This window comes from Panicum virgatum, chromosome 5N (genome assembly GCF_016808335.1).
Source record: "Panicum virgatum strain AP13 chromosome 5N, P.virgatum_v5, whole genome shotgun sequence".
In the NCBI taxonomy this organism is placed as follows: domain Eukaryota; kingdom Viridiplantae; phylum Streptophyta; class Magnoliopsida; order Poales; family Poaceae; genus Panicum; species Panicum virgatum.
Window position 1 is genome coordinate 53,300,067 of NC_053149.1, and position 25,353 is coordinate 53,325,419.

General features: G+C 51.2%; 6 protein-coding genes across 8 annotated transcripts; 4 read left to right on the forward strand and 2 right to left on the reverse strand.

Moving 5' to 3' along the window:
* Positions 1-1,393: 1,393 nt before the first annotated feature.
* Positions 1,394-3,292, forward strand: LOC120674934. Its single transcript, XM_039956031.1, has 5 exons — positions 1,394-1,575; positions 2,308-2,385; positions 2,495-2,710; positions 2,804-3,085; positions 3,206-3,292. The coding sequence occupies exons 1-5, from the start codon at positions 1,420-1,422 to the stop codon at positions 3,290-3,292; spliced, it is 819 nt and encodes a 272-aa protein (XP_039811965.1). The 5' UTR covers positions 1,394-1,419.
* A 1,285-nt stretch (positions 3,293-4,577) lies between these two features.
* Positions 4,578-5,811, reverse strand: LOC120675406 (late embryogenesis abundant protein 14-like). The gene is made up of 3 exons (XM_039956625.1): positions 5,625-5,811; positions 5,113-5,517; positions 4,578-5,026 (listed from the first exon to the last, which is right to left on the reverse strand). The coding sequence occupies exons 1-3, from the start codon at positions 5,682-5,684 to the stop codon at positions 4,850-4,852; spliced, it is 642 nt and encodes a 213-aa protein (XP_039812559.1). The 5' UTR covers positions 5,685-5,811; the 3' UTR covers positions 4,578-4,849.
* A 1,491-nt stretch (positions 5,812-7,302) lies between these two features.
* Positions 7,303-12,608, reverse strand: LOC120675396 (protein PLASTID TRANSCRIPTIONALLY ACTIVE 7-like). 2 transcript variants are annotated; one of them, XM_039956607.1, is made up of 4 exons: positions 12,398-12,607; positions 12,181-12,285; positions 11,296-11,648; positions 7,303-7,825 (listed from the first exon to the last, which is right to left on the reverse strand). In XM_039956607.1, exons 1-3 carry the CDS (start codon positions 12,530-12,532, stop codon positions 11,316-11,318), a joined length of 573 nt encoding a protein of 190 aa, XP_039812541.1. In that variant the 5' UTR covers positions 12,533-12,607; the 3' UTR covers positions 7,303-7,825; positions 11,296-11,315. The 2 variants fall into 2 exon arrangements, with proteins under 2 accessions (XP_039812541.1, XP_039812542.1); XM_039956608.1 differs by lacking the exon at positions 7,303-7,825 and adding an exon at positions 10,252-10,792 and having other exon boundaries at positions 12,398-12,608.
* LOC120675430 lies at positions 10,113-11,090 on the forward strand. Its single transcript, XM_039956651.1, has 3 exons — positions 10,113-10,257; positions 10,346-10,398; positions 10,660-11,090. The coding sequence occupies exons 1-3, from the start codon at positions 10,194-10,196 to the stop codon at positions 10,765-10,767; spliced, it is 225 nt and encodes a 74-aa protein (XP_039812585.1). The 5' UTR covers positions 10,113-10,193; the 3' UTR covers positions 10,768-11,090.
* Positions 12,609-12,739: 131 nt separating the features above from the next.
* LOC120675431 lies at positions 12,740-15,724 on the forward strand. 2 transcript variants are annotated; one of them, XR_005675339.1, is made up of 4 exons: positions 12,740-12,927; positions 14,672-14,754; positions 15,232-15,362; positions 15,421-15,724. XR_005675339.1 is itself a non-coding variant. In XM_039956652.1 (3 exons), exons 1-3 carry the CDS (start codon positions 12,849-12,851, stop codon positions 15,259-15,261), a joined length of 192 nt encoding a protein of 63 aa, XP_039812586.1. In that variant the 5' UTR covers positions 12,740-12,848; the 3' UTR covers positions 15,262-15,724. The 2 variants fall into 2 exon arrangements, 1 of the variants encoding a protein (XP_039812586.1); XM_039956652.1 differs by having other exon boundaries at positions 15,232-15,724.
* A 7,212-nt stretch (positions 15,725-22,936) lies between these two features.
* Positions 22,937-25,115, forward strand: LOC120675333 (transcription factor bHLH13-like). Its single transcript, XM_039956516.1, has one exon. It carries the CDS (start codon positions 23,240-23,242, stop codon positions 24,701-24,703), a length of 1,464 nt encoding a protein of 487 aa, XP_039812450.1. The 5' UTR covers positions 22,937-23,239; the 3' UTR covers positions 24,704-25,115.
* The last annotated feature ends 238 nt before the right edge of the window (positions 25,116-25,353 follow it).

A 25,353-nucleotide genomic window follows, 5' to 3' on the forward strand; every position in this document is an offset into this window, starting at 1 on the left:
ATTAAAAATCACCCACCAATGCAATTATAAAAATTAAATATAAATATCATTTAGCTATATATCAGTTACAAACATATACTATTATTAAAAACCAAAGCTAAAAAGAATCAATCAAAATAAAACGAAAATAAAAATAATTATATGCATAATATTATTAAATCTCAACAAATCAAATTGTTATTATAGGTAGATCATATTAGAATTGTTTTAACCAATAATAAGGCATACTTTACGATAATGAACAGGGTGATGTATGGTAAAAAATAGTATAATCTTTAAGTAAGGATACAACAATATGCAAATTTTTGAATTTTCAGTACTAGCCACGCAAATGCGCGGGCTGTATGCCTAGTTAAGCAATCATCACCCATGCATGCTGTAAAAATACAAGCAAATCTTCAAGCTAGGTTGAAGGAAATTAAATTATTATCAGATGGAGAGAAATCAAAACACCATGCAGAAAGCACTGGATCTCTCTCTCTCCCCCTCCCTTGATCCACATATGAAACCGTGTTTAAAACACCCTTAAAAATGTAGGGAGAAACTGATGATGAATACCAGTAAGTAACTTAACTACTTCAGGCAGATTCAAAAGGAAGAAACAACTGTTCTGCTCTCTTCAAACTTTAAAATTTCGAGCACATAGGGTCCCGTTTGCAAAAAAAAAAAAAAAAAGAATCAAGAACTCCTCCTCGGCCTCGGATGTGCGTGACGACGCGAGGCGGCTTTGGCTTCAGGATCCTTCGTCTTTTCCATTCTTTGTCGTGGCCTCGAACGGAATCAGAGCCGTACGTTGCCCTGGGCCCTCCTGATCCTGTCCTTTACCTGCAGGAGCCAGGAGTCTCCTTCTTTCTGCATGTTGATCTCACGCACGCCAAGGCCACCGCGTGCGTACGTGGTGCCGGCACGACGCCGGGCGCGCACGGGCGGCGCCCGGCGGCGGACATCCACGCACGGCGTGCGCCAGTAGCTAGGCCGAACCGCCGAACGAACGGAATCGAGCGTGCACGACTCGTGCTCGTACTCGCATGCAGCACCACCCACCCGGACGCGCAGCGACGGAACGCCACGAGATGGATCGTGTGCAGATCAGATCAAACGGCTGGCAAACCGGAAGCGTCACGCCGGCGGCAGGGCCGGGGGCGCCTGTGCTGGGCAGCCTGCCTGCCTGCCTGGCATCCAGTGGCAGGAACCAGAACCAGCAGCGGGCGGCCCGGTGCAAGTACAGAAAGGAGGGTGTCTTCAGAAAATCACCATGTACTTGCTCACAAAGCAGGGACTGTGGTGGTAAATTTGTAACAGCGCAGGGACTTTTCTGGTATGAAGAGCCGTCCCGGCTATATAAGCATTCCTCCTCCACTACCGGGCAGGCACCACCACCAACTTCCTCTCTGTTGCGCTCCCAACAAACCAGCACCCATGGCGTCCTTGGTCGCTCGCGCCGCCTCCCTTCCGTCCGGCCGCGCTGGCCTCCTCGGCTCCGGGAGGCTGTCCCTCCCCGGCCACGGCGCGCTCGTTCTCGCCGGGCGGAGGGTCGGGGTAGGCCACGGCGGGGTTCTCGCGTTGCAGTTCATGGTTGGCCTCTTTGATTTTTGCGGTGATTTCTGGGCCGGGTCCGTGTGTATGGCTGGGTTCTATGCGCTTCGTCTTCCATGCTCCTCTTCGTTTTTTGTTTTCAGAATATGGCATCTCCTCTTCGTTCTTCTTCGTGTTGCTCTAGCTCATGCTTTCGGTCGAGATCGCGCGCTTGTATGTGTGAGCCGCCTCATGGCAGGGGACTAGCGAGAGGCTAGCTCGCAAACGACTCGCGGAGGGATGCGTTTTTTTTCTTTTGTTGTTCTTTCGTTCTTGATCCCGCTTTCACCTGCCTTTTCTTTTTCAGTTAAGGGCTCGATGCGATTACTGCTTCTCTTCTTTTTCAGTTAACGACTCGATGGAAGAAATGGCATGAACCCTTTCTGCTTGATTTTTCTCGTTTTCTCTCTGCAATAAGCGTGACGCTTGCGTGCTCGACGCTACCCACCTAGATCAGTAGCATGTTGTTGCAAAGATTTTCCGGGGTTTTCATTTCTGTTCCGAGTACTCTTCCGCTTCTTCTCTCTGTTTTTCTCAACTTGCTCTTAACGAAATCTGTGTAAATAATTTCTGCTTTATTTCTTCTCAGAAACTTCTGCCGATCTCTGTTCATTTTCTTTTTGCCAATCCTGTCGATCTCCTCCATATGATAGAGGGAGCCTTTTGGTCTGCCTCTGTTCATTCTTTCTCGCCAGGTTGCTTACTCTTTTTTTCTCCTTTTTGCTTTGCAAGGCCCCGGCCCCGGCCAGAGATGTCAAGGTTGCGTGCCATCCGGCGCCCAAGACTGTGATCAATGACGACGAGGACGATGTAAGTTTGAGCGCACGTATTTTCGTTCCGTTCCGGTTCGGTTCAGTCGGATTTGTTTCTCCCTTCTCCCCTGTAACACTCGGATTGGTTTCTCTGGTGCCTCTTGCAGGAGTTCGAGAGGATCTACATCGGGTTCATTCACAAGGTTGAGAGGCTGCATGCCAGTGGCGAGCTACTGATCGGTCTGCCTCTTCCTCCGGCTGCCGTTTCCGACGAGGAGAAGGCGGTGCAGGAGAAGCTCAAGGAGATCGCCGAGGGATGCATCGGCCTCCACGCTGATGCGATGCGCCGCCTCGTCCTCAAGCAAAGGCTCCGGATGTACCCGGTGAAGCTGCTTGATCCTGCGGCCTGCTTCTTCCTTCCGTTCTTGGCCACCACGCACCTGTCTCCTCTGACCGCTTGTACGTGCCGCCTGCAGATCTTTTGGGCCGTGCTCTTGTCATTCGCGACAGTAGCAGCGGCCGCGAAGGAGGGGCGTTGCAGCTGGGGGCTGGCGTGGGCGATCGCCGACAACCTGGATGCCCTTCGCCGGATGGTGTCCCGCGGCTGCGACGCCCCCCTCCGTCTCCCCTGGGTGATGCGCGTCCCCGTCGCCGACGCGGAGCGGCACCTCCCACCAGCTCACTTCTGGGGGGCGCTGATCAAGGTCGCCGATGCCACCGACCCCGACTGCAAGTTCACCGCCATCGACAGCTGCGAGGCAAGTGGCCCCTTCTTTCTTGTGCCCTTGTGCGTACTGAGTTACTTACGAGATGGTGGTGGATGTGCTTGGGGGAAGGAACTGATGATCCATGTGTTTCTCGCTCGGGTGCTGGAACAGGAGGTGATGCTGACGCTGCTCGGGCGCCTCTACACCGCCACCAAGTACGACGTCGACGCCATGATCTCCGTTGCTCCTCCTGCTTAGGTTCGCCATGCCATCGGGCTTGTGTTTGTCGTTGGGACCGGTGTTGATCGGCCTGAATTCTATCTCGGTTTCTACTCTACTTTGGTGCGTTCTGGTAGCTGTTAGCTTACAAAGTTAGAAGTAGTCTATCTGTCGTTAAGAGTCTATCTGTCGTTCTACTGGCGAATTCGGCCCTTAAATGGTTCGGCAGACTGCTTATGTTTGTTTCATGCCGTACTCTGTTATCCACTGCTGGATTATCAGTCGGATCATTTCCGAAATCAATGCTATGATGCTATCACATCCTTGTGGTTTTCTGTGCAATGCCTGTGTCTGTTTATTTTATCTGAGATGGTTTATTCTTATGCTTTCAACTGCACAAGGTGATCCTGCGGATCTGCATTCCATTTCCATCTGTGAATTGTAGATTCCACTTCCCAGTATGCTGTGAAATCAGCATTCAGTCGTGCCATTTCTGAATCCAGTGTCATCATATCCGATCCTTCAGGTTTTTTTTTTCTGGAATGCCTGCCTATTTATCTGAGATGGTCGTTTTCTCGCGCACTTGTTAAAGATGAATCCGCGAGTCTGCATTGTGATTGTGCCTCTGAATTGTTGTTCCCAGACCCCCAGCACCAAAATTTGTGGGATGTTCTGCATTCCGTCTGCGAATTGTAGCAGTTCCTGGTCTGATCCTCGCTGCCACGAGGTAGTCTGTCCCGTCTAGCAATGGGAATTCGTCAGGGGCCTCGTGTTCCCCTTATTCTGACGAGAAGCAATAGCAAACTAAACGGAAAAACTAGACTAGCGCACAGCGCTCGCTTGTTTCCTCAACAAAGCAAGAGATCGTTGTTTGCTCTTTTTTTCTTTCTTTCTTTTGAGGCAAAGAGATCGTTGTTTGCTTAGCGTACTACGGTCTCCTGGGCGTCCACCACGGTAGTTTCATGCTTTAACTTCGATTGTGCTGCATTTATTTGGGACTTGAGTCATGACGTTTAGTTCGGACATGGTAATTAAGAAGTTTATCTGAGTGACATGTCGTCTTGTTCTTCAGTGTTCCTTTTTTCGAATCGTCTTGTGTTTTTTTTTGGAAGACAGAAATGAGAAAAACTTCCAGCTTTTATAGAAAGCGAAATACAGAGTCTCCGCTGGGGATACCAGCTCACCAGCCTTTCCGAGTGTGCTCATTTGTGTTTTAGTTGAACTGAGCGTTCATTTCGCTTTTGTGTCGTGCCGTGATACAATGCAAAGCACAATCGAGCTAGCAGAGTCAGAGATGGGTCAAAGCCCAAACATTGCTAAAACCGAAACAAAACACCTGCTTTGCAACTTTTATTAGATCAAGAAACGAAAACACAAGAGGCCAAAGAGGCGTCCGGTTGGACAATGTCCCCTACGTCACCTCTGTTCTAATTAAAGAAAAAAAGTTACAAACCTCCACATAACCAGTGAGGCAAACACAGGTTGGAATCAAAGCAAAGTGAAACGCACACGTAGATACGTAACTGAACCTCTGAAACTGTGAACCTAAACAAGATAACAGTTTGGCAGCAGCACAGGAGCATCTCCATCCTTGGATTAGTAGTCCCTGCCAGGCTTGTAGGTACTGGTGTCCTTGCCGGAATTGGTGGTGGTGCCGTCGTCGTTCTCTCCGGCCATCCCGAGCGAGTTCATCACGGCGTCCTTGGCCCCGACGGCGGTGCTCACCACCTTGTCCTTGGCCCCCGCCGCCGTGTTCATCACCGTCTCCCCTGCCTGCACACCCGAATCAACACACTTCAGAACGCACGCAACACGCGGTAGTAGTTTTGCTTCAAACGGTTTCGGTCGATCGACGGCACCTGCTGCAGGAGGGCGCCGGTCTTGTCCTTGCCGGCCACCACGGCGTACTGCGCGGCGCCGGCCGCCTTCTGCTTGGCGGCCTCGGCCGTCTGCGAGATGTAGCCCCCGGCCTGCTGCGCGCCGCCGGACGCCTTGTCCTTGGCCTCGCAGGCCTTGTCCCTGGCGGCCTCCGCGGCGCCGCGGCCCTTGTCCGCGGCGCGGCCCGCGGCGTCGGAGGCCGCGTCCTTGGCCTGGTAGGCCTTGTCCCTGGTGGCCTCCGTGGCGTCGCGGCCCACACCCAAACCCATGGTGCGGTCCGCGGCCTCGCGCGCCTTGGCCCTGGTGGCCTCCGCGGCGCCGGAAGCCTTGGACTTGGCCTCCCGCCCTTTCTCCTGCGCCGCGCCCATCGCCTGCCCCGCCTTCTCCTGCAATGCCAGCCAGCAGAGAACGCCGTGAGTCTCGACGCTTGAGCAGATCTAAGAACTGTGGAGCTGGAGCACGCAGCAAAACGGTGGCCGGTGGGGAAACTCACCTCGGCACGGGCCTTGGTCTCGCCGGCGTGGTAGCTAGCCTGCTCCTGACGAGAAGCCATCGCGAACTCGCTGGGCCAAAAGCTATAAGCTAGACTTGTGGATCGAATGGAACTGTAAGATCGTCTTGCTAAGCTCGAAGAACGTTTCGAGACTGGGTTGGCACTAGAAAGAAGGGTTTTGTTAGCTTGTTGCTTTGTCTGTGTGACGAGCTGCTTTGGGTTCGGCAACATTTTATACGCTGGAGCGGTGAAGCAGAGGCCGGGGGTACGTGTCCTGCATGGGCAAGCGCTGGGTGCCACGTCGAGAGGACACGCGTTGCCACCGGCGGGGGCTGCCCAGGTGACAGGTGTCCGCCTCCGGCTGGCGAGGTGCGAACGGGATAGAGGCTGCGTGTTTAGGTCCTTCAAACTTTTTAAATTTTCCGTCACATCGAAATATTAAATATAGCAAATAATGTATATATGGAACACTAAATGTGGGTAAACAAAATAATTTATTGCACAATTTGGATGTACGTTGCGAAATGAATTTTTTGAACCTAATTAGTTCATAATAAAATAATATTTATCACATACAAACAAAAAGTATAGCAATACTTTTCACCTTTAATTTTCGCAAACTTTTCACATCAGCCAGAAAAACGGCACGACAAGGGATGATGCGCGTCGGACCCAAATGGAAAGGGCGACGCGGCGGGGAGGGCTCGGGACTCGAGGTAGGTGCACGTGATCCGCGCGCCTTCCCAGCTCGGCGGGCGGCTTCCCCTCCGGATGCGGTCGGCTCTCGGCTGTGCTACATGCGGCTGTGGGTTCGCCACGTCCGCGCCGGTGCTGCCGGGGTGCCTGCCTTCGTGATCTCTTCTGCTTTGGGTTACTGACGCGTGGGTCCGGAACCACGCGTCAGTGAGCAGGCAGCGCGTCAGGCAAGCCACACGGGCTGACGCCTGATGTCTTTGCACACCAAGGAAGAATCATCTCCCCTGTTCTTAAGCCGAAACACCTTCCGGCACCTCAGGGTCATGCGTTACCATGATCCGCGTTCCCCCCGGCGATCGATGAGAAACAGAAACAGCAATTTCGACAACCACCGGCTCCACGCCCAGGGTTAACCAACCGGTCAAACCGGTCCGGTCTGGTTTCGGTTTGAACTGGTACCAAACCGATCCAAATTCAAAATTCAAATTTAAATTTAAAAAAATGAAAAAATTTCAAAAAAAAAATTCCTGAAAATACTTCAAGGTGCGACGAATCTAATGGTGTCAAATTTTCTCAAAAATTCGTTCATTTAGTATAGTTTGCGGGCATATAAAGTTAAATCAAAAAAGAAAAAGAAAAAACATTAAGACCCACCGCATATGGCGGCCGGTAAACCGATCAAACCGGGAAACCACTTTTAAACCATCGGATTTTTTGGTTAAAACACCGGTAACCGGTCAGACCGAATCGGTAAACCGGTCAAACCGGTCGGTATACCAGTCGGAACCGGTTACATATGTGCTTTTGAATTTGGATTTGAATTCAACCGATTTCTACCGATTTCCGATCAAACCGGTCCGGTAAACCGCTACCGGAAGGCGGTGGTTTGACCAGACCGGCCTGTTTTGTAAACCCTGTCCACGCCCGGATAGAATCATGCAACGGCAGATGCTTCGGAACTTTTCCATGACACAACGCAACAGGAGTACACCAAACCCTTTACTCGATCGGCTTATCAAAAGTTAGGATATGCTTGTTTCATAAAGGGGAAGCAAACCTTCATCGCATCCATTCCTAGTTCCTACGTCCAGCTCGAAGCAGTAGTCCAAGGCGGAACGACGACGACGACGACAGGACCTAATGGACCCAATGGTTTTATCGAATCCTGATGAGTAACAGCTTTCGCGTTCTTCTGCACTGCAGATCATCATTCTGCTTGCTGAAGAAGCAGTATGGCCTCCTGTCAGCACCGAAGGAACAGGTACAGCCGCCCAAACAGGAACAGGCTTCGTTGCCTTCGCTTCACAACAAGCTTAGAGATGTTCTTGGGATGCTTCAGAGATCTGGCATCTTAATTAATTTTGAGTTTTTCCGGGCATTTGATTACGGAGCATATATCAGAGAATTCTTGATTTGTCCCCACGGTACAGTGTATCAGCATGACCAAGACCTCCCAGGACCCGCTTCCCTCTGGTAAAGAGGCACCCAGCTTGTCCTTGCCGATCCTGCACATGCATAAATGTGTGTGATGACAACAAGATTAGAAGCCATAGGCATGGTTGATGCATTAGGATGTAGCTTTGCTCCACCCAACCAGTGGTTTCTAGTAAACAAAAGAAATCCCAATATATAATACCACAAAGACAGCATTAACAGCGACATAAGGATATCCTCTCCTGTCTCAGTATCTCACTATCAGGAATACAGGAGATAGAGAGAGTCGAGCACAATCAGGGAACTGCCTGAAGACAACAAAAGCAATAAACTGCTTTTCAGGCTGCATGCACAAGTTTGCATCTCACAGAAAGTCTAAAACTAAAAAGTACCATCTAAAACCAAAAGATGTTCTATTTAACTGAGGACAGCCCAAATCAGATAGTCTTACTCTATTCATAAGTTGGTTTGCAACTAAAAGTTGCTATAGACTTCAGAAACACACATTTTGCCGAAAACATATTATGTAACTAACATATAAGAAAGAAAATTGCCGCAATGCTCAGAAGAAGGCTTCTGAATTTAACAACAACTGATAGTGAATCTAATTAAAGCCATCCCATGCTTACGAAGAATCGAACTCCTCTTGTATGAAACAACTGTGCACCACTAAGCACACAAGAACGTCACTCATGCACCGCATCCCTCCTAACCTGTTTGGAGTTTCTTATCTTCCTAATTAAAGAGCTGTGATCAGGTACAAAAGTGTTGGTCAAGGTCTAACCCTATAGTTTGAGATGGACCTAGTCTCAAGTGGCTACTTGATCATCTTCATGCAGTCTAAGTCTAACACTTCCACTGCCACGTGTGCATCATCGCGTACATAACACCAATGGTGATATGATATGATGCTAAAGTTTTCAGATCATGATACAGCCTCTTTACATGTGCAGGCATGTTGTTCACGAAAGACCTTTGTACATGGTGTCACACACCAAGACATCAAGGTAGTGGGGTTTCCAATTTCTTGAATCCAGCTGCACCGTCTATGACCAACTAGTGGCTAGTCTATAGTAAAGCTGTGACTCTGAATTTGGTCTCCTGTAGCATGCATTTTGCTTTCACAAAATATTGCTGGTGAACAAATAGATGGTCAACTGAGCAGAGGTGCTCGCTGCCTAGGATGACATAACGAGCGGCCAACAACACACCTGCAGCTTGGTCGTGATCTTCCTAATTTGCACATCTGGGGGAACAGTAGATATACGCGTGGTTAGGTCATAAAATCTCCCATAAAAAGAAGGTGCATGTGGTATGTAGCAGAAAGACAAACTAGACATATAACAAGACAAATCCACAGAATATGTATATGCATATGTCAATGCTATGAATTGCGTTTGATAGGGAAGATCTCAAACAGGACCCCCCACAACACAATTAAGTAATTCTTTTATTTGATATATGGAGGGATTTTTTTCTTAGGGTGGAAGGGCATTATTGGGGGGTACTATTGCACATGCAGTTCCCTCCATTTCCATTATGTGCCCTCACTCCACTATCCTCTTACACACTGTGGCATAGCAGTCAGTGTGCACTCACTGCACATACAGTTCCTGATCCTTTAGTCATGCATTTACCATGCAATAGTGGGTACACTGTATACTTTTTTGGTTATTTGATGCATTTAATCCTTAAAAAAGATGCTCTGATTTTATTCTAGTATAGCAGCAATTTGGTTCTTTGATATATTTTCGCTCTTAAAATGGATGCTCAGATTTTATACTGGTATCACAAATTTTTTTTTGGCTATTTGATAATTGATACAATTTTGACTCATCAATGGATGTGCTGATTGTATAGTATTTAAAGTTTCCAACTACTGAAAAATTATGAATCAATGATCTTGACGACATGCACAGAATCATGCCATTACAATTACTAGGGGCCTGCTGTGTAACCATTGCACATCATCATCGCTATGTAAAATACGTTTTGCTCATGAAACAATAATTGTCTATTAGAACTTAATCTAATATTGAGTTCAGGACCAAAGAATTCCAAGAATGTATGTAACATTCCAAGATTAAGGTGTCATTCCATAATCTGGTACAAATTAGAAAAAGTATAGAAGACAAAAGGCACAGAAAATGTATCAAATACTAAAACAGGATGGGTTGTAGTTACTTTGGCCTTAGTACTAGATGGCAGTACAACTTATAAAGTAGCTTCGGACAAATGTGGTTGACCTTGTACCATGGGGATACTGTGTTTCATCATTAACCCTGTGGAGCAATCATTACAAGTAGACCATATCTAAAGTTACAAGTCCTTTCCTTTCTAGCTGGCTGACCCAGCATCCATGTATAAAAGAGGCAAAGGTGTAGTAGCTCCTCCCAAGGAATTCTCCTAAGGTAGAACATACTGGTAGAAGAGAACAATATGCCTAAACACACTTTTGCACTCAGCGTCATCCTTTTAATTCTTCTCTTCAATGCATCTGCAGGTATGGGGTTTGCTTTTGTGTCTGTGCACTATACTAATTGTTAAACCATTGATTTTATATCTGAACATGTTCTTTTGTCCTAATGCAGGCCAAACCATAGTAGTTGGAAATGATAATGCTATTACTGCAAAGTTGATAATGGTCTGTCAATTGTCACCCTCTGTTATTATTTAAATTTGAGATGTGGAATAGTTGTTTGTGTTCCAAACTCTTGATTTTTTTTTTCACCTTTGCTATACATAATCATGCTCAAAACAGTCATATAGCAATATCTCATAAACTGGTGGTAATGATGTGGCCTGCTGAACCCAAAAATCATGTCAACAAATATCAGAATTGTTACTTTTAGGTTTCTTTTTTCCATTAGCTTAATCCATATATGCTTTTATCTTCTAATTACAGGGTCACAGCAGAAAGATTCTTACAGAGGTTCAGGATTATGATTATGGAGGGGCAAACTCTAGGCATGATCCTCGCAGAAGGCCGGGGATTGGGGGCAGGAATGGCTAGACCACTAAGCTCCTCATTACATTATCTGCATATGATCATGTGAAGATGCTACTACATGAGTGGGGTTATATGAGGGGGGTAGCCTCTTACTGCAGCTAACCTACTACATAAATATTTGAAATCCCTGTTGTGTGTCTTTTAGATATCCAATTGGATCAATGAGCCATATACAAACTCTTATCTGATAAACAGTCTAGCAGGATGAAGTTGAGACTAGCTTATATTAAATGAACATGTGTCATCTTTTTGGACACCCAACTATGTGTGCTGCTAAAGCATACGTGAGGCAGTGGATAATCTATGAGCCATTTTATGAGGTCAAAGTGTAGCATTGTATTTGTGTAGCATTGTATTTTTTTAGTTCTTCCGGTTTTCTTTGAACTTTGACTTAAACCGACTGCCTCACTCTGTCATGTTAATTGCCAGAAAACTCATCACAGGTGCAGCTGATGAAACAGACAGACTGAAACCGCAAGGAAAAAACTGTACAAAATAAAAATCTGATAGTAAATTATCAAATGTGCTTACCAAATAGCATGTAATCTTACTCAGCTTCCCTCTTCTTTAATGAAATAAGGACCGGGCTTGATAGGATAAGGATAAAGGTAACCCTCTGGTCGAGAAAACCCAGCTTCATTCATGCGGTCACTGATGACATGCAGTATAGGTTTCTTCAACCCATATTCATGCCTGTTCTTCTCAAGATAGGCATTAGCTTCTTCAGCCACCTCCATGGTGAAAGCAAATCTATTCTCTTGAGATAACATCAGCTGATTAATGTCCAAGCATATGATCTTCCCATTCTCCCTTACTTTTCTCACCTTCTCTTCTAAGAAAGGGATACGATCCAACTTGTAACGCAATGTGTCATCCTCTTTGGTCTGAAAAGATATACATATTTATAAGTGTCAGTGGATACAGGAAGGTCAGAAAACAATGCAAATTCAAAAGCGCGACAAAGTTTACTCCCAAGCGCATAACCAAAAACAGATGTGACTGCTACAAAATATCACATTACAATTTGAATTCTATTTTTTTTTTGCATAATCAAGTATAGCATGCCATACTAGTGCCTGCTTAACAACTTAACTGAACCAATTGAGGAATAGGGCTGCATGGTTAACGAAAAACAGAAGACCTATCGCACGATAACAGCCTACTGATGATCGTGGAACTACAGCACCAATGACGCATCAGACATATTAGATGACATAACTGCCTCATCCCTAGATGTGAAGCAAAATCCTAGTGCCAGTCTACAGAGAATGTTGTACACATTACAGGACAGCGGTATTTGCGAAATTCGACAGGAAACGTATCTTTTCATAGCATCCTAATTGGCTACCATACCGAGTGAAACAATCACGAGAGGAACGGAAAGAGATTCCGCCGTTGTTTGGTTGCTGCGCGTACCAATTTCCGACGACGCCACACTCGCCGCCCGCCACTGGCCCGCCCGTCCCCGCCTGCACCTCCGCCCCCACTGCTACTCCCAGAGTCGCCACTGCTCTTCTTCTTCTGCGAGAGAATCGAACAGAACAGAAGACGGACGAGTTTGTGTGAAATGGGGGAGGATTGGAGTTGGGAAGAGAAATAAAGAGAGGGGAAGTTAGCACAGTTGTGCGTCCACCTGGGCTCTCATGGAGATGGTGACGCCGCTGCGGCCGACCCTCCCGCCTTCTCGCGCGGTGGAGGGGAAGCCTGCGGCCAGGTGGGCGCCGCGGTGGTGGGAAGCGACGGCGAAGGAAGCCATTGCCATAGCCATTTTGCAGCGGGGGTCGACGAGACGGTGGAGTCCTCTCACCTCATCCGTTTCCCGAGCCGTTGGCGCTGGCTGGCATGGCAGGCGGAACGGGTCCGTGGGCCAAAAGTGGTGAGAGCGCGAGATCATGGGTCGGCCCACAGTTCCCCTCTCTGGGTTCATGGGCCGGACACCCTCATTGGGAAATGGGCTACCAAACAGCCAAGGATCGCGTCAGATTGACGACGACGGGGAAGTCGCAGGATCCCCATTCCCATCCGGCCGGCCATCCCCATCGCATCGGCGGCGGCGAAGAAGAGAAGCAATCGCAGCAGCAGCGATGGGCGTGATGGGGAGGTTCAGGATCTTCGTGGTGCAGGAGCCGGTCGTCGCCGCATCCTGCCTCATCGCCGGCTTTGGTACCCTTTCTTCCCAGTCGCGGCTTCCGCGCGAATCCTTCAGCCTCTACTCTCTACTGTATGAAGTTTACCAGTTGCGCTTGTATTTTTGTACCATTCAATTCTATTCCTTCCTAGATGCTTCTCGTTAGCTGATCTTGGAATGCTTCTCGTTATTATGCGTTCGCAAAATGCTGGATTTACTTGAGTAGCATGAAGCGAGGAGCCTTGGGTTGGGTCATGAATACTGACAGTGAACAGAAAACTTTATTCTGAACTTTAAAATTGGAGAGACAAACATGATCTTCTGCGTTCATCAGGTGCTCTACCATGACTACATATGCTGTTACCAGTGGTGTTTAAAGCACGTTATTGTTTATGGTTTTATGGTTTTAGGTACTAGTCGCAACTTTTATTGGTTATATACAGTCCATAAGTGTAGGGAAGCACAATTCGTTGATGTGCTCTCAATCAATTTCTTTCAGATGGTTTATGTTTCAGATGAACATATTACATATCATTGCCTTTTGATTCCTCAACTAGCAAGCTGATTCATCCTCCTTCTTCATACATTGAAGTGCTTTTCCTGTGGCTCTAAGTGTTTTAGGTGATCTAACATGAGTACCTGTGCAGTTGCTAGTGATGGTTGTAGCAAGTCACACACAAAAAAGTGATGGTTGTAGCATGTTATTCTTTATGCATTAAGATCTGGAAAATTGCGTGTATCGAGGTTGTGTCAAATATTAGTTTCCTGTACAATTTATAAGTGCAAGGTGACAAAGTCATATTGATGTGTTCTCAGATAATTTCTTGCTGATGGTAAATTTTTCATACAGACCAGTCATGTTTTTTTGCTGTCTTAATTGATGCTACTTCTTTCTTTGTCCGTCCTAGGAAACTTTTAGCAAAGTTCAGGAGTGGAAACTGATTTTCCTTTAAAGGCTATGACAATTAACTAGTCAAATTTGAATTTGGAGTTATGTTATCCACCACTACCTTTCTTTTAGGCAATTAGGCTTACTATGGCAGCTTCTGCAACTTGTTATGTCAGTGCTTTTGTGTCAAGAGATACTCTTATCTTGTATTCTGCTGTTTTCCCTCCTTCCTCCTATGCTAATTAACCAGTGTAGAATGCATTTTAAAAAAAATCTGATAATATGGATATACACTTATTTGTTCTAGATATTTATCAAAGCTACCTTTATTCGGATGAAATGATCTGAACTTCAAATTGTCCTGCTTAGAGGTTTCATGCCTCAGGCTTCCTACCTTACACTGAGTACCAGTCTACCATACTCATCTGGTTATGGTCTTGCTTAGAGGTCTTAATCTGCTCCACACTTTGACTGGGTACTGGCAGTCTGGCTCCTGCTGCTCTTCCATTGGACATCATGAGAAGGTTTCATTATATATGAAATGTTTGTTTGTGCGACAATGTTAGTGTACTTTGTGGGGGTATGTGATGAGGAACCTATATATGTAATTCCAAAGCAAGTATATGTAAAATTATTGAAGGCTCAATTGGATTAATCTTTGGATATGGTATTTAAAGGCCTATGGGAGTGTATTCTTGGTCACTTGATAGCAGTCAAAAGATATTTTCATGTTTCTGTCCTATATGACTTTAAAAGATACAAGTTTGCACAAAACTACAGTTAATTTGTTAGGCAATTTTTGAGTTATTTATTCTGCAAAAAAGCTTGACTGTCAAACTGATATATTCAAGGCGCTTATGGTTCTTTTGATTTTCTCCCTCCGATTTCAGGTCTTTTTCTTCCAGCCGTTGTCAGGCCCATCTTGGATTCTTTTGAGACTGCCAAACAAGTTCCTCAACCACCTCTAAGTGATGTATGCTCCTTTGTTCTATTGAATCTGTCACTTTATATTGATCCAAATTATTTGAAAATGAAGTATTGTTTTATCTTGATTTACCAAATAATGACATAAGGCCACCATTCTTTTACTGAGAGCAAACAGTGTAATACAAGATGCCCCCAATTGCACCGTGGGTCATCAAACATCTTCCTCAGAAGTAACTCTATTGTACCATACCAGTGAAATGTTCATTGACTGGAGCTCTAAGCATGGCGAGCAGCTTAAATTGAATTGCTTATGGTTATCTATCTCCAGGACTTCTTTTCTTGCAAGGAATCTTCATGACTTAATTCTACTTAACTGCTTTGTTTGTCTGAGTTTAGAATTGGGCACACTATCATAGTTCACATCGTTTCTGTATTTGCTACTGCTTCTAGGCTACCTTGATCTACTTGAGACTGCTAGTTTTTTTGTTTCAATATTAATGATTTGGTTTTGCTATTGCTGCAGGTGGTTGCTGGTGTAACAGGCAAGAAATGAGAGTGATTTTGTTTTATTGCTTTCCTTTTGTGTGTGTTGGACTTGCTACTACTGCAGGTGGTTGCTGGTGTGACAGGCATTGTTGTTTCTTAGTTTTACACCTTGATGATAAGGCTCTTAGACTATCGCCACGTGCATTCAATACTTCCAGAAGTTCAAAGAGCAGGATGAGCCCTCATGTTTGTCGAAATAATGGTTGCAGCTGAAAGATATTTTTTTTGGCCCAGTGGTATGAGAAAATGACAGAAAAAAAAATTGATGAACATTCTTTGCCCTCTGAATATTGTGATGTCTTGTCTGTATAAGACAATTTGAGGTAACTGTCGGCAGGATGATGGCCAGGTGAATAAGATGGGTTTGTCCGCTTTGAACTTTGAATTGTTGAAAATTGTACGTTGGTGTTGGTCCTGTTCGTCCTTGAGACCTGATTATTTGAAAACCTAGTCTGTAACATTGCCTCTCATTCATGTTTGCAATTCTTGAAAACTTTGAGCATTGACTGTAAGTTTTGGGCAAAAATTTTGGTTCATTAGATTCGTCTCGTGATTTCACCATAGGTTATGGAAGGGGTTTTGTCAATTATCCATATTTAATACTTCTAATTAGTGGTCAAACATTTGAAGTTATTGTAGCGTGTAAAAAAATTGGAAACTAAATGGGGTTACATCTGTTGTATAAAAGGTGGAGTAGTCAGCTTTAAATTCCGAGGTCTAAGTTCTTTTCTATCGAAATTTCTTTGCCCCGTTTTCCCTAGGTCTTCTGATTCAGTTTCACCTAAGATCTCTTTGCTCCCAATGCTGAACGACATCCATGGATCCCGGTAGTCACTTGCAGAGACACGGTAGTAGTATCTCCGCATCTCTTAATTTGTCCTTCACAGAGGCGGTCGTAGATCCATGCATCCACTGACCGAGGTTCAGGGGGTGTTTGGTATGGATTTTGGAACCGCACCCCGGCACGACTAAATTTTGGTTGCACACCGACTTCGGCTACTGTTTAGTTCGTATTAGGCTGTCCGCAGCGGCATCCGCTAGGACCAGGATAGCGGAAAATTGCCCGCAGCGGGGTATGGGAAGAGACCCGCTACCCTAGCGGAAGACTCTTCTTCCTCCATTTTCAACGGGATGGAGGAGGCCCGCAACCCGGCCACGGAGGCAGTGGGCCCATCGCTGCAGACCGCTCTCGCGCTAGTTCGCACCTGTCGCCGGTCGCTCGCGCCCGTCCGCCGCCACGCCAAGCCGGAGGCCACCGTCTGCCATCGCGCCTCGAAGGAGAGCCGCCCACTGCGCCGCCCTCCACCGCACCGGGCCTCTGCCGGGGCATGGCTCCGCTGCCGCCAGTTCCCCTAGCCTCCCCTGCTCGGCGGCGCCTGGATCTGACTCGCGAAACTCCTGCTCCGGCCACCTGCTCGTCGGAGAGGGAACAACAGGAGGGACTGCTCGATGCGCCGCTTCCTCGGCGTCGCCGCGAGGTGGGGGGATGCTCCATTCCGCTTGCGCCGGCGGTCGCGGTGCGTGGTGGTGGCCGCCGCGGAGCCACGCTGCGGGCCCGCCATGGCCGCCGAGGGAGGTAGGAGATAGGAGGGAGGAGGATCTGGAGGAGGAGGCGCGACGAGGGAGGCCGCAGCTCGAGGCCCGCCATGGTCGCCGTTCCCCTCACCAGCGAGGAGGCGGCGCAGCGAGGGAGGCCAGAGCTCGAGCCCGCCATGGTCGTCGTTCCCCTCACCAGCGAGAAGGAGGCGCGGCGAGGGAGGCCGGAGCGCAAGGCCGCCGGGGCCGAGCCGAGCCGCGCCGCCGCCGCTCCACCATGCTCGCCATGGCCCCGTCGCCGCTCCTCCACGCCCGCCATGGCCCCGCCGCTTGGGGAGGGGCCGAGGGGGCGACGCCGGCGGGCTCGGGTAGGACGGCCCCGGTCCGCCCCGCCGCGAGGCCCGCCACCGCCGGGGTGGGGCCACGCCGCGGCGCCGAATCCGGCCGCCGCCGCCCGCGGATCCAGCGCAGGAGGGGCACATCGGCCAGGGCGGATGCGGGCTAGGGAGGAGGATGGCCGCGCGCGGGTACCGAGCTCGAGGCCACCGCCTGTCATGGCCGCCGGCCAGAGAGGGGAAGGAGGTGTGGGCCGAGCTCGAGCAGACCTCGCCCCGCGCGGCCCGGGAGGAGGGAGGGCAGTGCGGGAGGGAGTAGGGCGGCTCCGGCCGCTGGCGTGCTCGCCCCGGCCACCCCGATCCGGCCGAGAGAGAGCGCCGGCGATTGGAGGAGAGGAGGGAGCACCGGCGAGAGAGGCGCAGAGAAACAGAGAGGGGAGGGCGCGGGGGAGAACGGAGAGGGAGATAGAGTAGTAAAAAAATCTGACACGTGGGTCCATCTCGTGGTAGTTATAGAGTAGGATATAGATGATGAATAAGTGGTAGAGTAGATAATCTTGATGACTAGAACAGAATATTTATTTTAGATGATGATTACAGAGTATAACGAGTGCTAATAGCCTTAAGCTTCGACCATCGCAGCCTTGTCTCTCCACCATTTTCCTGCTGCTGCTTATCTTGTAGTGTGTGCCGAGCGTGGTGAGACTGTGACGAAGGATTTGGCCGCCACGGTTACGACATGCCACACTGGCGTGGTGATTGAAGGCCGGCAACAAAACATGCCCTCGGTCACCCAGACTCTTCAGTCTTCGAGCCACAAAATTCACTTCACGTGCACGACGCCCGGAATAATCCAGATCGACTGAGCACGGAAAAGCGTCCCTGTGTTTAGATGCTCCAAAACCCCCCTAAATCTAAATTTTCCATCACATCTCCATCACATCGAAACATTAAATATCCATCACATCTCCATCACATCGAAACATTAAATATAGCAAATGAATCATGCATGGAGTACTAAATATAGGTAAATAAAAAAACTAATTGCATAGTTTTGATGTACGTTGCGAGACGAATCTTTTGAGTCTAGTTATGTCATGGTAGGACAATATTTACCACAAACAAACGAAAAATACTACAATATGCTACAGTATCCGATGTGACTTTTTCTCCCACTTTTCCAGGAATCTAAACACAGCCATGAATATGAACCAGTCTGCCTCCGTGATGATGCCCTAGAATGAGGCTATTTCTTTAGAGCTATCATAAAAGTTCTCAATTCCACACATACCATTAAAAAAATTGTGACTCCTACCCAACCATCACCCTAAATTTCTTTGGGCTCCGGTGCCCTTGCCATCCATTTCCGTCACATTGACTCTCAGTTTGACTGAATCTTGACATTAAGAGGATGAGAAAGTGTCTGTTTTACCCCTCTGTGTTCCGTGGAGCTATTGAACTGAGCTCGAGTCCTTACCAAATCCAACTCCATTCCTTCCAAGCTCGAGGCCGCGCCGCCGCCCGCCCTTGCTCCCTCGCGCATTGGCCGCCCGAGGCCCGCCGCCATGCCTGCTCCGCTCGTGCGCGCGGATCCGGGTAGGGAGGAGCGCCGGAGGCGTGCGCGTCGGTGCTCTGCCACGACGCCTCGTCGCCGTGCTGCGCCGCGCGCGACGCGGACGGTGGCGGCGCTCGTGGCGAGGCTCGCGGCGGCGAACGCCACCGCGTCCAGGGACAGCGTCGCCGCAGTTGGGGCGCAGGAAGGGGCAGCCGCCGCGGGAGCCGCCGCAGATCCGAGGCCGGCGAGCTCGCGGCCGGCGAGCTCCAAGGCTGGCGAGGTCCGAGGCTAGCGAGCTGAGGCCGCGGAGCTCGCGGCCGGCGAGCTCCGAGGCCGTCGTCCAGCGAGCGCGCGCCGCCGCTGCTGTCGTCCCGCGCGCCATCCCTTCTCATCTGCCACGGCAAGATGCCAAGATGGACCCCGTCCATGCTCATCGCCAGGTGCTTTGAGGACAGTAACAGGACACAAAGGCAGAGGCAGTGAGAAGGGCTCGGAAGCCTTGTGCGTGCTTTGCCGTGGCTAGCTCTGCCATCCCTGCGTCTTGTTCCTCTGGCCAAAACAAAGAGAAACAGAGTAGAGCCCGCGTGCCGACCAAATTCGCCGGGCACACAGCATCTCCGGCCGATTCCTCTGGCTCACGGAACCCCAACCTCCTCCAATACATCCACGACCAAGCTATTATCGCAGCCTAGCCTCCCCGCGGTGGGAATCACGAATCTTGCGGCCACCGTCCGCCCGAGCTCCACCTCCACGTCGCCGGCTCACCTCGGCCTCCCTCCGCTCGAGATAGGTGCAAAAACTGAAGCCTCATGGCTCCCCAATGCTCATGCTCGCTTTACATCCGCGCGTTCGCCGGTGTACTCGCCGGAACGCCGCCATGCCGCCGCTCCGACCCGCCATGCGCCGCGGGAGCGCCGTGCGCCGCCCTGCGCAGGGCCGCCAGGTGCACCGACCTCCTCTGGGGCCTTTGGCCGCGGGCCCGCCCAGCCGAGCCGCCAGCCGGCCGAGCGCCGGCGATAATGGCGGCGCCACCACAGCGCTGGCCCTGGGGGATGAGGGGCGCACAGCTGAACTGATGGGTAAAACAGTCATTTCTTCTGGCCGTTTGCTCCTGTTAAGCCAAATATTGACGGCAGGGACACTGGAGTCCAGACAAAGTTGGGTTAGTGGCTGAATAAGAGCCATAATTTTTTTAGTGGTAGGTAGTGAATTGGAAACTTTTATAATGAGTTAATGACTTCAAAGGAATAGTCCCCTCTAGAATAGCCTCTTGTTTAGTTGCCTTTAAAGTTCTAAAATTTTATAAAATTTTCCGTCACATCAAATTTTTAAACACATGCATGAAATATTGAATGTAACTTAAAATAACTAATTACACAATTTGTTTATAATTTACGAGACAAATTTTTTTAGTCTAAATAATTTATGATCGGATAATAATTATTAAATACAAACAAAAGTGTTATAGTATTTTATACCTAAAATTTTATGCATCTAAGCAAGGGATAGGTAGGAAATCGACCCAAGAAGGCTGTCAAATGCACTGCAGGGGCATCAGGCTAACTTTCGCTAGTAGGAGGCCGGGGGTGCCCGGTTGTGTACAGTGTACATGAACACTCAGAGATATTGTGAGAGGGGAATAGACCGACGCATCGTGCTCGCCTCGAAAACACAGCTCAAAACGTGCCGTGCGTGGGTGGCCGGATGACCGGAGTACGTGATGGAGACGGGACAGAGCACGAGGCCTGCCAGATCAGATCGCGTAGCACTGTAGCAGCTAGCGCGCGCATACGGCGTGCGGCGGAACAGGTGCAGCTTTCTGCTGCCGTCGCCTCATCACTCTCGCCGCCGCCGGGCCGGGTGTGGTCCTCCGTTCGCCGAACGACCCGGGTCGGGGGTGGGCACGACGCACGAGGCGCTGTCGGGCCGCACGGGGGCGATTCCGCTCGCTCCCGCGGCCGTCGCTAGCTTCCACCTCCGGTTATCGATCGGCTATCGCCCTCGCCGCCCCTTGGCCCCTGCCGCCGGCTCGCGCTTGTCGCGCCGCGCGCTAGCTGCCGTCCGAGCCCCGGCCACCATCCCCGGCTCCCGCCCACCGCCACGTCACGCGACCGGATGCATTGCACCGTATGCGTCCGTACGCGCGCCCAGCTCGCATGTCCAGCTGAGACGAGAAGCACGTGCGCTTATTTGTGATGTGGCCTCGTCTCCGGCTTTGCCGGATACCTTGGTCCAGGAACGAGGTGCCCCGGATGCATGCACCCCTTTTTCGCCATGCTTGCTTGCCCTGGTTGCTTGCGTAAGCGCACGGTCCTGCGCTGACGTCAGAGGCAATCACAGAATCAACTGCACCTGCGCGCCGGTGTGGCCAAGATCCGGGTGGGTCTTTTGAGCTGAGTCTGCGAGTCTCCAACAGTCTAACTGCGCTCTTAAAAAAACAGTCTAACTGCGAGGAAATTAGCAGATTTAAGTATTTGATGTGTTACATTACAATGGTGGTGTGAACATAGACAAATACTACCTCCGGACGTTTTAAATGACGTCTCCGACAGCTAAATTAAACTACTCGCAAGCCAAATTCGATGCCCAAAACGACATGTAAAGTTGACCGGAGGGAGTAGTATATTTGCTTGATTCATTTTGCGACGACAAAAGAGAGTCGCCCCGGAGGATAAGAACCCATGCCACTACGGTCGGGAGACCACAGAAGAAGAAATTAGAAATGAATAATAATCCATAATCTTTGGTACGCAGGAGTACGAAACACACCGAAAAAAAGGTACGAGCTCTAGAAGCAAGCCATGATCAGAATTCAAAACCTCGGATGATCGGATCTGAGCTCAGATCCGGTCCAGCGAGGTCGGACCCACCCACCACAGGCCGATCGGCTGAGGATCCAGTCGCGCGGAGCTCGAATGAATCGAACCCCGCGTGCAAAAGCTGCGCGCGAAAGCCAGACACTCACATGGGTTCCCCATCATCAGGTCAGGTCGTCCGCCCCGATCGCGTCCTCACCGGCGGGCGCCGATCGAGGACGCGCTCGGGCCGCCGTACGGGGGGCTTGGACTTCTCGCGCCCGGTGCGGCGGCAGCGACGATGCCCTCTGCCCGGCCCCGCCCGCGCGTGCCGCCGGCCATGCGCTGCTCGCCCGGCCCGTCCGTTCGTCGCAGGCGTGCGTCGAAGCAGAGGCCCGCAGTGGCGGCTGGCGACTGGGGCGGTCGCGTACGTGGGCGTGCATCGCGCCGTGCTCAATGATGCCAGCAAGCGTGGTCCATGGATCCATCGAGCCCTGTGGAGCAACTGGGCAAGCGTGCGCGTGAATGTGGCACCGATGGGCTATTGACGCGGACCACCTGATGTTGAGCAGGTATGAACGCTTCGCTTCGGGTCCGAGCTGTAATACTGTAGCACAACAACGACTTTTGCCGCGCCGGTATACTTCACAATTCAGATGACATGGCATGGTAGTATGGTACTAGGCCACCGTCTGTGGCTGGCATTTTGATATATAAAAATAATACGAGGTATTACTTGATCTGAGCAAATACGAGGAAGCAGAATTTGAACCCTGATACACTAGTTATTTCACAAGAATACTCAGTGGCGGAACTAGGTGGGTAACACCAGGTATAGGCCCAGGACTACTCTAAGTTTGAGATTTTTCTCTTTTACAAGTTAATAATCTAATAAATTTCAGTACAAATCACACAATATGCTAACACATTTAAAGGTTAGGACTACCCTTGATCAAAATCCTGGTTCCGCTACTGACAACACTAGCCAGCTGCACTAAACAGCTTCTCTGACATTCTGATATGAAATCAGAAAACAGATCAAGGCTTTTCAATCAAGGTTTGCTTTCGAAGTCAGTATTTTGCTCGATCTGGTTTGCGCGCGGTTCGTGTGCTCCCCCTCAACTAACCTGCCCCGTAGGGCGTGGGCACGAAGTGCAGGCTCAGTTCTTCAGGAGCCACGAATCGCCACGGGACCCAGTGAACAAGCAGCCGCTGACCGATATTCCAGAGCAGAGCGCTCTCTCTCAGTTCCTGACGGCGCTGCATCCTGAGCTCCCCCCAATCCTCTCCCTGGCTCTGCCCGCCCTTCCCCTCTGGGCAAACCGCATCCAGCACAGGGGCCGGCATGATTCACATGCGGCGAGGCGACGCGTCGCTCCAAACCAAACACTGCCCGACGATTCCCTCCAGTCCGGTGCATCGAACCTGCCGTACACAGGCGCCCCCGTTTTTTAACAAGACCTCCTCGCTCGCGTCCGCACCTCGCTCGTATCGCATTCACAAATCACAGAGCGCACGGCCGCCACGGGCCTCCTCCGCTCGCGAGTCGCGAAGTGCCCGCGCAGGAAAACCAAGGCCTGCACTGCAAGCCACACTGCTCCGCTCCGCGTATAAAAGCGCAAGCTTGCAGAGCCCAGACGAGAGAGTAGACCGCGTCGCCGGTAGCCAGGCCAAGTCCCCCACGCGTTTTCTCTCGGCGCCGAGGAGTCGGAGGGGGCTAATTTTATCGGGGCCCACCGCGTAGCAGTGGGCTCGAAGCAAGGCATGGCGTGGTCGGAGACGGACGCCGCGCTGTTCGCGGCGGTGCTGGGGCGGGACGCAGCGCACCACCTGGCTACCACGCCGCCGCACCTGGACGGGCCCGCGGCGTCGGCGCCCGCCGAGCTCCAGGCGCGCCTGCAGGACCTCGTCGAGCGGGGCGGCGTGTGGGCGTACGGCATCTTCTGGCAGGAGTCCCGCGGCGCCGGCGCCGGCCGCGCCGTCCTCGGCTGGGGCGACGGGCACTGCCGCGACGGCGGCGCCCCGCTCGACGCCGCCGCCGGGGAGGCCGGCGCGGCGGCGGAGAGGAGCGTGGCGCGGAAGCGCGCGCTGCTGCGGCTCCACGCGCTCTACGGCGGCGGGGACGACGACGAGGGCGCCGACTACGCGCTCCGCCTCGACCGGGTCACCGGCGCCGAGATGTACTTCCTGGCGTCCATGTACTTCTCGTTCCCGGAGGGCGCGGGCGGGCCGGGGCACGCGCTGGCCTCCGGCCGCCACGCCTGGGTCGCCGTGGACCCGGGCCCGCGCGGAGCCGGCGCCGGCGCCGGCGAGGCCGCGCCCGGGTGGTACGTCCGCGCGTCCCTCGCCCAGTCCGCGGGGCTCCGCACCGTCGTCTTCCTCCCGTGCAAGGGCGGCGTCCTCGAGCTCGGCTCCGACGTGGCCGTCCGCGAGACTCCCGAGGCCCTGCGCGTCATCCAGTCCGCCCTCGCTGTCGCGCCGCCCGCGGCTCGTGAGGAACGCATGAGAATATTCGGCAAGGACCTCTCTCCCAGCGGCCGAGCGCCGCGGCCGCAGCCCATGGGGCTCGTCGTCGCCGGCGACAATTGGGCTCCGCAGCTCGGAGGCCACGCCGCGGCGTCCGCCCCAGCCGCCAACAAGGAAGCGGCGAAACCCAAACCTCCGGAGCCGCCCAGGAGCATAGACTTCACCAAGCCGGGCAAGGCGGGGCAGGCCGGCGGCGAGGAGCGGAGGCCGCGGAAGCGCGGGCGGAAGCCGGCGAACGGGCGGGAGGAGCCGCTGAACCACGTGGAGGCGGAGCGGCAGCGGCGGGAGAAGCTAAACCAGCGCTTCTACGCCCTGCGCGCGGTGGTCCCCAAGATCTCCAAGATGGACAAGGCGTCCCTGCTCAGCGACGCCATCGCGTACATCCAGGAGCTGGAGGACCGGCTCCGCGGCTGCGCGGCGGGGGCGGGCGCGCGCGCGGAGAGCCCGGCCGTGGAGGTGAAGACAATGCAGGACGAGGTGGTGCTGCGCGTGACGACGCCCCTGTACGCGCACCCCGTCTCCCGGGTGTTCCACGCCATCCGGGACGCCCAGCTGAGCGTGGCGGCGTCGGACGTGGCGGTGGCCGACGACGCCGTGACGCACACGCTGGTGCTGCGGTCGCCCGGGCCCGAGCAGCTGACCGCGGAGACGGTGCTCGCCGCCATGTCACGGGGGATGACCAGCGCCACCCCCTCCCCGTGACCGTGGTAGCTGTAAGTCGTAGCCATGCGCGCCCCGTGTGCGTGCAACTGCCCAACCGTTAGTGCTAGTTTCTCCCCACTTGTGACTGCATGCCACGTAGTAAAAGCCACACAGAAAATGCGGTGGTGGCCAACGGGACACGAATTTACTGGTCCTTTCCCTAGTTTGTTTTTCTTAACCACAATCTTAGACGAGATGCGTTCCTCCACAATTGAAGCCTGCGTTTTGCTAGTTGTAATTCTGTTTCTTGGACGCTGTTTGTCCAGCCTCTGGTAGCTCCTAACCTTGTAGCATGCGTGCAGCAGCCTGGCAGTGTTGCTGTTTTCACCTGTAGCTCTCGTGCGTGTCAGATTACATCTGCACCCATCTGGTTTGCATGTATGACTGGAGTGTGTCATTGGTATGAACGTTCCTTGGCCTTGTTTCCCACCCCGTAAACCCCGTAAACGCAAAAAAAACATCACATCGAATGTTTCGACACATACATGGAGTACTAAATGAAGTCTATTTATAAAACTTTTTGCATGGATTGTCTATAAATCGCGAGACGAATCTAATGAGTTTACTTAAGCTATGATTTGCAACAGTGATGCTACAGTAACCATCAGCTAATTATGAATTAACTAGTATCATTAGATTCGTCTCGCGAT

Coding starts and splice junctions, on each gene's coding strand:
- LOC120675406 (XM_039956625.1), bottom strand. CDS start 5,684: ATGGCTTCTCGTCAGGAGCAGGCTAGCTACCACGCCGGCGAGACCAAG. Junction 5,518..5,624: donor AGACCAAGGCCCGTGCCGAG/GTGAGTTTCCCC, acceptor CTGGCATTGCAG/GAGAAGGCGGGGCAGGCGAT. Junction 5,027..5,112: donor CCGGCGCCCTCCTGCAGCAG/GTGCCGTCGATC, acceptor TCGGGTGTGCAG/GCAGGGGAGACGGTGATGAA.
- LOC120674934 (XM_039956031.1), top strand. CDS start 1,420: ATGGCGTCCTTGGTCGCTCGCGCCGCCTCCCTTCCGTCCGGCCGCGCT. Junction 2,386..2,494: donor TCAATGACGACGAGGACGAT/GTAAGTTTGAGC, acceptor TGCCTCTTGCAG/GAGTTCGAGAGGATCTACAT. Junction 2,711..2,803: donor AAAGGCTCCGGATGTACCCG/GTGAAGCTGCTT, acceptor TGCCGCCTGCAG/ATCTTTTGGGCCGTGCTCTT.
- LOC120675396 (XM_039956607.1), bottom strand. CDS start 12,532: ATGGCTATGGCAATGGCTTCCTTCGCCGTCGCTTCCCACCACCGCGGC. Junction 12,286..12,397: donor CCATCTCCATGAGAGCCCAG/GTGGACGCACAA, acceptor ATTCTCTCGCAG/AAGAAGAAGAGCAGTGGCGA. Junction 11,649..12,180: donor TGTGGCGTCGTCGGAAATTG/GTACGCGCAGCA, acceptor ATATCTTTTCAG/ACCAAAGAGGATGACACATT.
- LOC120675430 (XM_039956651.1), top strand. CDS start 10,194: ATGCCTAAACACACTTTTGCACTCAGCGTCATCCTTTTAATTCTTCTC. Junction 10,258..10,345: donor TCTCTTCAATGCATCTGCAG/GTATGGGGTTTG, acceptor GTCCTAATGCAG/GCCAAACCATAGTAGTTGGA. Junction 10,399..10,659: donor TTACTGCAAAGTTGATAATG/GTCTGTCAATTG, acceptor TTCTAATTACAG/GGTCACAGCAGAAAGATTCT.
- LOC120675431 (XM_039956652.1), top strand. CDS start 12,849: ATGGGCGTGATGGGGAGGTTCAGGATCTTCGTGGTGCAGGAGCCGGTC. Junction 12,928..14,671: donor CTGCCTCATCGCCGGCTTTG/GTACCCTTTCTT, acceptor CTCCGATTTCAG/GTCTTTTTCTTCCAGCCGTT. Junction 14,755..15,231: donor CTCAACCACCTCTAAGTGAT/GTATGCTCCTTT, acceptor CTATTGCTGCAG/GTGGTTGCTGGTGTAACAGG.
- LOC120675333 (XM_039956516.1), top strand. CDS start 23,240: ATGGCGTGGTCGGAGACGGACGCCGCGCTGTTCGCGGCGGTGCTGGGG.